Source organism: Calypte anna, chromosome 2 (genome assembly GCF_003957555.1).
Source record: "Calypte anna isolate BGI_N300 chromosome 2, bCalAnn1_v1.p, whole genome shotgun sequence".
Classification (NCBI taxonomy): Eukaryota; Metazoa; Chordata; class Aves; order Apodiformes; family Trochilidae; genus Calypte; species Calypte anna.
Window position 1 is genome coordinate 55728571 of NC_044245.1, and position 12311 is coordinate 55740881.

Sequence of the window (12311 nt, forward strand, 5' to 3'; positions counted from 1 at the left end):
GAAGATAATTCATTCTGGAGATGCTGAAGGGAAATACTATAAGTCAAGAGAACATCCACATACCGTGGTACAAAAAGGCAGTCCCTGAGGGTCAGCAGATACCAAGGGAGGGAGCAGAGCAATTAACAGATTCCCAACTTGTTTGTAGCACTCCATCACCTCTGGGACATAAACCTATGGCCCAAAAATCACTGCATCCGTAGTCCATCACTTGCACACTCGCTTGCACAGCCAGAGTTGTATTTCATGACATAATGGTTTTCTGTCTGAAATCTCATTTCACCTATCACTAAACTCTGAATGGTTTTGTAAGTTTTGCTTTCCCCTGTTACAAGTTGCTACTGACTGCCCAGCATGGTGTCAAGTGAGGAGCAAGAAGAGCACTCCACGTTGTTGCTGCATTTTCCTATATGTGCTCAGGCTACTTCTCTGAGCCATCCTCCATTCACCTTCCTCCTTTATACTTCAACTGTGAGGTCTCCAGGATTGGGATTACCGTGGGGTTGTTTTGTACAGTGCCCATTGTAGGGGCTGATCATGACTTCTGGGCATTGAGCTGTGCATTTACCTGCTTGGAAGAATTTTTCTGAGCAGTTGGAAGCCATTTTGTTTATCAAGAGAGAAAAGCTATTCTTGGGGTTTTGGTGATGTGTTGTGCATAAGGATGTGTACATACCTACATGTATATATATATGTACCTGTGCAAGTGCAGATGTAGACAGATGATATGATTAGACAGTCAGTTCATGATGGATTCACACTTTATTTCTCTATATAGATACATATACAGAGATGAAAAATTCTCAGACTCCCTAAGACAGACTGCAGATTCTAAATGCAAAATATATCAATATAGAGGAAAATTAATAGAAAGGAGTAACCTTCTACCTTTCCATTTGCCATTTTTCTTTGGAAATATTATTTTTTATTGTTTACACACCACTGCCTTTGTAGGTTGCTAACAGGGAGCTATGTATTAGTGAAGATGACAACAAAACTGATCCCATTTTATCTGTAGGATGATAGTTGCAGTGTGTCCATTTCTGGAATGCTGAAAAACATTGAGAATTCCTCTCCAGGTGTCATCAAGTAGAATGGATAAATATTGACCCAAGAGGTGTACTCTTAAACCAGATGGCTAGAGGTCTGTTTTCCTAAACTGATTTTTCTGCTGGGAAATTTATTCCTATGATCCAATCTCTGCTTCCTGGCCTGATGGGGTAGTGACCAGCTACATGGTGCAGAGATGCTGCAAATCAGATGACTGTGACTAACCATTTGTGAACAACTCAAGGCTGAAACCTGTCTACCAAACTAACATGGCAAATTAACTGTAAATACTAAGTACCTTTCCAGACATGATAGAGATACTATAAAAGAAAACTAGACCCAAAGTTGTATGAAACCAGAAGCATTTGCATATTTTCTCTTGCTCTGATCACTGAACTTGAGGTCAAAGGTCCTACCCTTCTAGGATTTTACTCCTTACCTCACTCCAGATCCTTCAGGGACCTTCAGAAAGTCACACTCTGCTTCTATTCCCATACACATAAAAAAAAAAAAATAAAGCAACTAGGAGGAGAAGAACATAGTATCACAGAATAGTTTAGGTTGGAAGGGACCTGCAGCAGACGAACCTTTCTTGGGGCACAGCACTTCAAAGTCAAACAGACGTTCTTGCCAAGGTGCACAAACAGTGCTCCGATCTTGCTGCCTTTAGACTTGGTTAGCCTTGTTCAGTGCTTCTGCTCCAGACTCAGCTAACCTCTTCCTCTGGCTGCTTGAAAGTGAACTGAGCATGCATTCGGAAGCTCACCTTTTATTGGTCACCCAATCCTGCTCATGCGCAGCTGGGGTAAGCCCTAACTGGGCACAGGTGGGCTTAACACAAGCTCACGCCTCCCACCTTGTAATTAGCAACACCTGATTGCCTCATTTCTCTACAGGGACCTTCAAGATCATCCAGTTCCAACCCCCCAGCCATGGGCAGGGACACCTCCCACCAGACCAGGTTGCTCAAAGCCCCATCCAACCTGGCCCTGAATGCTTCCAGGGAGGGAGCAGCGACAACTTCCCTGGGCAACCTGTGCCAGTGTCTCACCACCCTCACAGAGAAGAATTTCTTCCTGATGTCCAACTTAAATCTCTTCAAGTTTGAAACCATTTCCCCTTGTCCTCTCACTACACACCTGTGTAGACACCCTGCCCCAGCTTTCAATTAGGGATATAAGATGTAAGTGGGAGGAGCCTACAACTGTTTTCCTCCCATTCTGTCCCATCCTCACCCTGCCCCTGACAAGTTTATACATAAACTTTTCTTTGCTCTTCCCAGCTCTTCTCATGTGTAACCCAGCACCTCTGGGGTTATAGTAATTTATCTGATGATAACTTCTCATCATCATGGAAGTATCATTCCCAGGCACTGATGATCATCAGCCAAATCAGCAGCTGGGGACTGTATTATCATAAGAATTTGTCCTGGTTTGAGAGGACCAGGATAAAAATTGCTTATGGTTATAGGGTGGACTGGGACACCCCCGCTGCTGTGGGGCTGTGCCTGTGGCAATGGGAGGGCAGCTGTGCCCATGGGAGGGGAGGGTGGTTGAAGTGACCCCAATCACAGCACTCCTACCCATGGGGCTCAGCATAAAGTGGCTCCTGGGAGAGCCCTCCCCTCCCCTCTCTGGCTGGAGGCTGTTGGTTTGTCTTTGCTCCCCCTGCTTCAGGTGCTCCTGGATCCTGTTTTCTCACTGGAGAAGAACATTGTTCACCAGGACAGAGTCCTCCCCCTGCCTCCCTAAGTGGGACCAGCTCAGTTGCTCCAAAGTTTGTGTTGACTGCCACTGGGACCCCAGACTTGGGCACCCCCATCTGCCACCAAGTCCATTTTGAGACTTATTTGGTTGGGAAGTAATTACCAACCAAGGAATGTGGGTTCCATATTTACATATTTGTATATATATATATGTAATTCAACATCATAATTATTATTGTTACTATTAGAGATTACCATTGTTGTTATTACAGATAGACTACAGCTTTCAGTTTATGACATACTATGAACACCAAGTACAAACAAAATATGAAACCAAGTATGCCTACCTTCCTATTGTTCCTGTCTCCAAATGAATCTCATTTTAGTTCCTTTTTCCTGTTGCCTGGTAAATTCCTTCAGACACCACTGGTTGCACCTGTCATGCACTGACAGATCAGTCTTTATCTTTAAGATCAGTTATGTTTAAATCTAATTTGCTGCGTCCTTTCTTTTGCCTCTGTATTTGCTCGATGCTCCATCATCCCGGCTAGGGGCAGACCTGGAGAGCCAGAAGTGGTCAGAGTGGAGCTCTGGCCATGCCAGCTGCAGGCCTGTGGTCTGGTCCTGAGGATATGTCAGAGTTGGTCATCACAAGACAGCATCCACAGAGCCAGGTCCTGTAGGAAGGATGGTCCTTCCCTGCAGGAAGGGTTTTGACATCATACAACTCCAATAATTCATCTTATAAAGAGAGGATACAAATGTCTTCTAGGGATTACCTGTCGGGCCAGTTTTTTTCTAAAAAAGGATTCACTTCTTGTTTGCTGTGACAAATTGGTATAGCTGTGAAAAAAGACATTGACAGTTGCGCTTCTTATCAAAAAACCCAAATGTTCTTTTTCCCTTTATAGTTCAATCATCTTTATACCAGGTTCAAGGCCACAAAGCATTAAATAATTACTCACCTAACTTTCTTTTCTTGCAATACCTCTGCATCTAGTACAGCTGCTAGCATTTTTAAGGGAGTCAATAAAAAAGCAGTGAGGTTGCCCGATGCTTGACAAGCTTTTTGGTTCAAGTATGTAAGTCAAATGGGACCTTTTATGAAGCTTTATCCACAGCAATCTAATGTCTTAACATTTATTTCTCACAAAACCATCTCTGTTGCTTTTTTATTACTGAAGATCCATGATACTAAAAAATCCTTTTCCTTTCTTTTAGTTTTCTACTAATGACCACCAGCAATGGGATTTTACTGGAAATGAACTTGCTTTTGTTTCATGTTTTCACATATGTGATGCATTTCTTACATAAAAGATGGGGTCTAAGTCTTTTCTACTCTTTTTCTTCCTCTTCAGCCCTTTTATCCCACCAAGCAGAAGAGAACTGAAAAATAATATGTACTTTACACAGTATCTGATCTTTTAAGATTTTTTTTTCTTTTATGGTGACTCACTGCATTTGTCTAATAGATACTGTAATGAATTTGATCTGTTCCTCACCTTCCATCGATGCTTTGTATTAGGTTAGAAAAGGACTCTGCACTTCTCTCTGTAGATTGACATGTTTGTGATAGAGTAAGGCTTATTAAAAGCCTGACGGGGTTCAACCACTGCTTAATGGACTTCATCATACAATGACTCTTCTATCATCTCCTGCTTTCTTGAGACTTTTTGAACTTCTAAGGACCTCCTGATGATCTCTTACGATTCAGTACAAGATGTTTAATTAAAATAAATACTACTTTCTTTTTATCCTAAACTTGATTAGAGAAAAATAATTAATCTGATAATCATCTATACAGATTATCAGTATGGCATCTCAATAAACACTGCTTAAACATTAATATTCTTAGCTCTGCACCAAGTGCAGCTTCTCGGAGCTCAGTAGAAACAGCCTAACTACAGCACCAGCCTCTCTTCCCCAGGCTGTGCAAGCTGTTCTCTGTCACAATTTTGCATTCATGTAGCTGCATTTTTATAAAATTCTCATTAGGCTGTTTCTCCTGAAATATGCAGGATCAATGGAGGCTCTTATAATTTTTATCTGATGGAGACCTCAAGAGAAAGTTTGAGAGATGTGTGTCTGTGTTTGTGCACACATGCATAATGCAACAAAGGTTTATATTATTAGCACACACACAAAAAAACCCCCAGTGTGCTATACATTATCAAGATACTACTAACATGCTGAGAATAGTTCTTGTATTGGCAAATAGAAAAACATGGCAATTGTCTGGAAAAAAGACCTTGTCAATTTTTTCTGTAAACCCACCTTGACAAGCCTGGGGATAGCATACAAATCCCCACTGAAGGCTACTTACTGTACAGCTGCAGTATACTCCTGTAAATACCTTTTAAAAGTGACTAAAAGTAATCTTTTTGCAACCTATGAAATGGGTTTTAATAAGCTGAAGCATCAAATTGAATTCTCAATGCCTATCCTCCTCCAGGGTATGGAAGGCAGACCAACAGAAGCAAAATTCATTGGGTTTCATCAAGCTCTGCTGGGGATAGACCTTGTTGTAAGACCTGAGCCTGTTCTGGATGATGTGATTTCAAACCAAACAATTTGCTGAGAATTTTGGAAGGGACGATATCTGAAAAAGGTGGGGGTTTATTGGAAAATGAGAGTAAAGACATTGGCATATAATGCAACCTAATGCTTTTCTGAAGTGACCCTCAAGAGAAACAGTGATGTAAAAATTTCCATCAGATCCATGGGATTTATCTCTGAGTTTTTACAACAGCTCAAAGACAAAAAGTTTCCTGCTGCGTGATACAATCATATCTGTCAATCAACAGAAAAAAACAAAACCCAAGTGTGGTTTAAGGCATATAACCAATAAAGCAGATCTTTGCATGACTCAAAGGTCAAATAGCAACTGAAGTACCTGTAAAAGGCACCATGGTTTATTTTTGTGTGCAACAAGCAGAAGTGCTGCTCATCAGAGAGCAACCATTTATCCGAGGGTAATTTACATGGCTAAACCATGTTTTCCAGGCTTTAAAGATTGCCCTTTAAGGATCTCTCGAGGTCTTGAAAGCCTTAGAAACCTTGTCCCATTCCTATGCAGCTCTTTTTTTTTTTTTTTTGAATGCTGCAGGATAAAAAAATCTGCTGAGGTGCTCCTCATTAATAAAAAGGAGTTTATTGCTCAGAGGCTGTTTCTGAAATTCTTGTGATAAATTACTCTGAATCTCTGCCAGAAGTAACTTCAGTAGTGAAGATTACCTCCGAGATTATTCTTACCATGATTTAGTTACTTATTGTTCATTTTGTCAATGTCTCAGTCCCTGCAACATCCAGTAAGTCCTCCTTTTTCTTGCACTTAGGCACTTCTGGGTTTAAATGGTCTTGTGTGACGTTGTGTGCAAAAAAGATATGGAAGCAAACACACAGACACAACACTGAGAAGGGCTGAGCGTAAGTACAAGAAGAAAGAAAAGAGATTGAAACTGAGAACCTGTGCTTCAAACTGCCTCTCCACCTGTGGGATCTATAACACCACAAAGAAGGGAAAAAAAAATTTCCCTACTTCGGTGAATGTCAGAGTGGATTTTAGCCTCCTGTTTTTTATAACACCATGTATTCTGAATAAAAACTGAAATCAGACATGTCAGAATCTCCTATTATTTTGAGTTGCAAGTATAATGCCACATCTTCCTTAGCTGGGCCTGTGCTTTGGTTCCTTGGTTTGAGTTTCTGCTGAGATAGATTAAGATTGCTTTGCTTACTTGACTTGAAGTATGTGACAAAGCTGGATCAGTACCACTGCTTAATTCACTATTAATACTGGTATCCTTAGCTGTAAATAACTCACTTTGGGTCAAATAGCAATGTTTTTTGATTTTCATATTATGTCCCTGAGTTCTTTTAGAGTTGTGGGAAACATAAAGATTATGATAATGGCTCAATGCCAGGATTGTTATCCTTTGTGTTTTACACAGAAGAATGAAGGAGCTCAGAATGCAGAATAAAGACAAACAGGATAAAAGGAAAACATCAGCCAATCAGCCATATAATCAAAGCATGATATATACAGTTGAAATGAGCAAAAGTATAATGCATATGAAGAAAGAAGCAGAAACACTAAAAAAAAAAAATTAAATTAAACAGTAACCATGTTCAAATGAAAAAACTCATTATTCATTTTATTGTTCCATCTGTGTACAATGAACTTGTTCTAAAATTCAGCAATCACAGCATGGATTCCTACCTACCACAGCCAGCTATAATTCCAGCCTCATGCCTCGATTTCTATACATGCACATACCTAGGTCAAACATCTTTCTGCCTCTATGAATATATGTACCTGTCTCTGTGTATGTGAGCATGCATATACACAGGTGTGCATGTGTGTGCACTTTTTTCACAGTTCATTCGGAAGTCACCCAGATTAAATTCACTTCTTTTAAACAGTGAATAATAATGAGACAATTAGTGGCTGAGTTGGCATACATACATTTGTATGTTCAAGGGTAAATCTGCCAAAGTACAAAAAAAGATGTATTTGGATGTCATGAGGACCAGTTAGCACAGGAATCAACAGCAGCTGGAGTCTAATCCTGCACAATTTTCCATCAGAGGCAGCTTTGCCAGTGATGCTCTGAGTGCAGGATCAATGCTTGGTCACAGGCCAGGAAAATACCTTTCTTTATGCCCTAAGTAGTTAAAGAGGGATGCTGGTGACAAGTGAATCCTCCCCTCCATTGCCACAAACATTTGGCCTTCTTCCTGCTCCTATAATCTACCATATTTATGCAATTCCTATTGTGGTCTGGAATCTCAAATGCAGTTTATGAACATGCTCATGTACTATGTTACCTTCAGTAGGTTCCTCCAAATACCTCCCATGCTTGCTTGCTGACCTGAAGAAGACAGCTCAGCACCTTCACTCCTCCTTGCCATTTCCAGCCCTGTTACTGCCACACACTTTACAGCTGAAGATGGGCTTCTGAAGCCTGTAGCTGCTCCTCAAAGTACAGAAGCTGATCCACTTCAAAGCAATCACTTGCTCTAGAAACAAGTTTTTCCAGGTGGCTCTTGATTTCCCCCTCACTGGCCTTCTGCTGTCTTGCTTGCTTGAGATAGCTGTACACAGCCTCAAATACCTCTGCTCCCAGCTTCCCAATGGCAGATCTGGGGATAAATATTACATAAAGGTCAAGTAAAAATCAATTCACGTTATGTATACAACCAATAGCTACCGTTGATATTTTTTTATTTTGTAGCTACCTTTGATTAAAATTAAAGAACAGTGTACCTTCTTTTCCTGAGTGTACAAGGAATTAAAATTTCCTGGGGAAATTATCTGTGATTGTTTATTATACTGGTGTAATATGGCCTGGCATAACAACCTGGCCATAATAAAGTAATGGAAACTATGGCCATCATTGCTGTTACGATCCAAGAATCCTTTTCATGCCGAACATGACATACCATTTTGTCTACAGCAAGCTCAGTACATACACATGTATTATTTCCTGTGGATTGCATTAAAACCAAAAGAAGCAATGCCAGTCAACTGTACAACAATGGCATTTTAGGTGAACAAATACATTTCAGGATTTGTTTTTTACTTTAACTTCTACCTAATAAGAAGGAAACCATTGTGCAAGCTCAGCATCAGCTAACTGACAATTTTTTTTCTTTTCCTGCAGCACTCTCCTTTTATCAGAAGACAGGTCTGTAATTCAGTGGCAATGAATACACTCTCAGGATCTTAATGTTGATTTATAAAGATGATACATTTGCTAACTGCAAGACAAAGAATAAGAACTTTTTTTTCTAAAGGCAAACATATTTAAATTAATGTATCACAAGACACAGGTAACATAAAATATTCCACTCTGTGATTTTTTCATAATATTTTTATGAAAATATCGGATTAATTTTCTTCCAGCATATCAGAGGCTCTGCCACAGGAACTGTGTTTACCAGAGATTTTAAACACAATTGCTTTATCATGCACACCAGAAGTCAGGTGTCCTCCAGCTTCCTGCTGGAACTCGATGGGGTCCATCCATACAATGTCCATGGCAGGACCAGAACCACACTTGCCGTGTTCTCCTGTTCTGTCCTGAGAGGGGGCTTGTCCAGAGGAATTTGAAGCAGTGGCTGAGAAGATTTGAGGCTGAATGGGTTTCACGAACACCTTCTTGAGTGCCATTTGTCAAGGACATTTGACAATAAACCTGAATTAACAGAGCTGGCAAATGTAGTGGTACCACAGCCCGGTGCAATGCTGACACACAAAAAACCATGACTGGCTGTGCAGCCTCATCTTTTTATTTTCTTTCATCCAGTTTTTATATGTTAGAGCAGTTGAGATCTGATTTTCTTTAACTTCAGACTTCCACATTTCAGGAGAAATTAGGTCCTTTACATAAACAGAAACTGAGCTGGAGTAATTGGGATCACCTTATAGAAATATAAGCAATTTGCATTAAAAAATGTCTTATTTTGGTTACGTTATATTGTGGTAAGCAGCCTGTCCTTCCACTAGCATTTGTCTCAAAAGATATTGGGGTTTTGGAATTGGTTGGTTTGGTTTCAGAAAATCCATTGTGGCATGAAGACATCTTCAATAAACCTTCTCAGTGTATCTGAGCAAGGTTACAAATTATTCTTGTGCAGTAAAATTAAATAATGTTATCTGAGATTCTAATGCTCTTCTGTATTTCTCAAGCATTACACATATTGTATCTGTACCATGTTAAAACATCGTATGCCTTAACACTTTGCTTCTTGGAAATTCCTTTAGACAAAAAAGGAGGTATTGAGAAGTGAATGATTTAGTATTCCAAAATTTCAACCTGAATACCTGCACTTAAGGTATTAAGTTTCGGTGAACTTAAGATTGCAGCCATGCAGTTTCCATATTATGGAAATTCTCCCAATCTTAGAAAACCATTGTAAAGAATTTTACTTTATTGTTTCTAAAAGTTCATTTGTTTTGTTGTTGTTCATTTGTTTTCTGGAGGTTGATCATTCCTGGCTGTGATCCCCTGGCTCCAGACACAGAGGTGGCTTGGAAATTTGGGGCAGAGAAAGCCATGAGCTGGGATCAGAAGCCACATGGCCAGGCTGGAATCTCTGCAGATTCAGGCCTAAGTCAGTTTTACTAACTAAAAAAACTAGTAACCACTTTTTTAGTAACTAGTTTCTAAATTAAAAACTGCCTTTTACTTTTCCTACCAGTGATGCTGTTTAGGGAAAACTAACACTGTTGGAAATGATTAATTTTCAGGCACTGGAAACCCATGGATTAGATTAGCACAGAAAGATAAACAGTGGTTTAGCAAATAATTTACATTTCTTCACAAAATTCCATTGGAATTACTACACTATTTCTCCCCTGTGGTTAAAAATCAACACATGAGAAGCTATTTTGAAATCAGTGTTACTTCAGCAATGCTTTTTCTGACTCTTCTCTTTCCTCTTAGACAAGTATATTTAATTTTTTGGCTGTCCTATATATTTAAAGATGAAATTTTAAGCAAATATGTACCCCAGGAGCGTTGCTTCTGCTAGTAAATGTGACCTGCAAACTTGAATCTTTTCAGTTAAGCTTGGCAGAGCATGTAAATCAGCTGTATAATTGCTGATACAATCAAATTAGAGAAGAAGTTTTCCTAGGTTGTAAATTAAAGGGTAGGCAACAAAAATTATAACCTGTTTTTACAAAAGACAGCATCAGACTTGAGAGTTGCATGAATGTGAGTCTGCTGACACATCATGCAATGTCTGTGATGGAGGCAGAAATGTGGGATCTGAGACAGTAAATGCCAAATAGACACTACTGTGGGAATGCATCATCCTGATAGAAGGAAGGGTAAAGTGGCTTCCTGGAAATCAAGCTTTGCCCGTTAGGGCCCTGATCCTATGCTAGGGAATATATTTCCATACTTATGAAGTCCTCCAGAGGCAGTTACAGATTTTGCACTGACCTTCTGTTTATAGCTACTTCTGTTTCACATGAAATCTGAGATACCTGCATTTACAATTTTGAAATTATTAAAAGCTTTACCACCAAATGTGCTCTGAGAACAAGTACAGAGCTCCCAATTGGCCACGGTCTCTGCTTTACTGGCATTTACTCTCTCTGTGATATCTTACAGCTCAGTCAACTACAGACTCACTATTTTGCCCCAGAACTGAGCCATCACCCCCTTCTCAGCCAAGACTGCACTAGCAAAGTTGACACCTGACATTTCAGCTTTCATCACTCTGGCAAGCTTTGTGGGCCAGACCCCATCCCACACTGCCTTAAATTGTTTTTTACTATGGTGAAATCAAAGGAGTTACATCAGTCTCTACCAGCCAAGGGTCTGACCCAGGATGATCTTAGACTGTTCTTTCTTTTGTTTTGCTGTGTTACAAAGATTTAGATATATGGAGGGATTCATTGCTGGTATTTGAGCACAGTGTTTCCTAATTTTCCAGCATCATGTTCATGCAATGAAATATACAGCTTTGTCCCCATCTTTCATAGGCTCCCTTCAAGTATTGGAAGGATGCAATAAAGTGTCTCCAGAGCCTTCTTTTCTCCACGCTTAACAACCCCAATGCTCTCAACCTTTCTTCACAGGAAAAGACATCCACTCAATGCAACTGCATACAACACTTGAAGAAAGCCATGCCCTAAATCTGACCCTGGCTTTAGTAAAGTCTGGAATTGCCTCTGCCCACCCAGGATACACAGCAATTCAACATGACAACATGGGGACCCAGTTGTCCCCTTTTATCCTAGAATCCATGGTTAGAGCATTCACTCGGAGAGATGGAAACCTGGGGACAGAATGAGATTCAAACCCACACCTCTGAGAGTGGTACCATGATCACCAGTCAGACTGGGGGACAAAGGACTCATCTTCACCTTCATCCTGATTTGTATGAAAGCAGATGTACCAGACCAGGAGAGAATGAGCAATGGATGGAGACCAACTCTGGATAGACCGAGGACCAAGAGCAATACAAGAGGTACATGCAAACATTACTTTTATGAAACAGTCCCTGCAAAAAAAAAAAAAAAAAAAAAATAAAAATAGTATGAGCAGTTGTTGGAGTCCTTCAGTCCTTGGGACTGAAATCCAGGTTACTACATGTAAGTGAGTGTCCTCACTGCTAACCACAAGGGATTAAACAATGAGCTCAACTTCCTTTGCTATTCTTGACTGCAGAAGGCAGTCCCACTGCTCCAGGCAGAGGATGCACAGGCCTGGGGCCCTCCAGAGCCATGCTCTGACCAGCCACTGACTGGCAGGACAGCAAATAGGGTCACTCTCCTCACTCTTATCCAAGGAAATTATTAAGGGAAGTTGTGGATTGAAATAAAATGCCTCCTGTGGCCAGCTTTTGTCTAACACACAATCCATGCCTAGAGAAAATTAAGTGGAACAAGCCCCAAAGGCCATACAGGCAGACAAGAAATCTGATTTGTGGATAACGATAGGGTTTGGGCATGAGATAGGGGCTTGGTTCTGTCAAGGGTAAGGTGTTTCTGAGTGTGTGAGAAGCAGCATGAATATCAGCAAAATCATAGGCATTTACT

At 40.3% G+C, this 12311-nt stretch overlaps 1 protein-coding gene across 1 annotated transcript in view; it reads right to left on the bottom strand.

The window, feature by feature from the left end:
* Window positions 1-7692: 7692 nt before the first annotated feature.
* Window positions 7693-12311, bottom strand: part of NEK11 (NIMA related kinase 11) — an 88647-nt gene continuing 84028 nt past the window's right edge. The window contains exon 18 of the mRNA XM_030444489.1: window positions 7693-7897. Within this exon, the coding sequence (XP_030300349.1) occupies window positions 7693-7897 (205 nt within the window). The remainder of the gene's footprint in view (window positions 7898-12311) is intronic.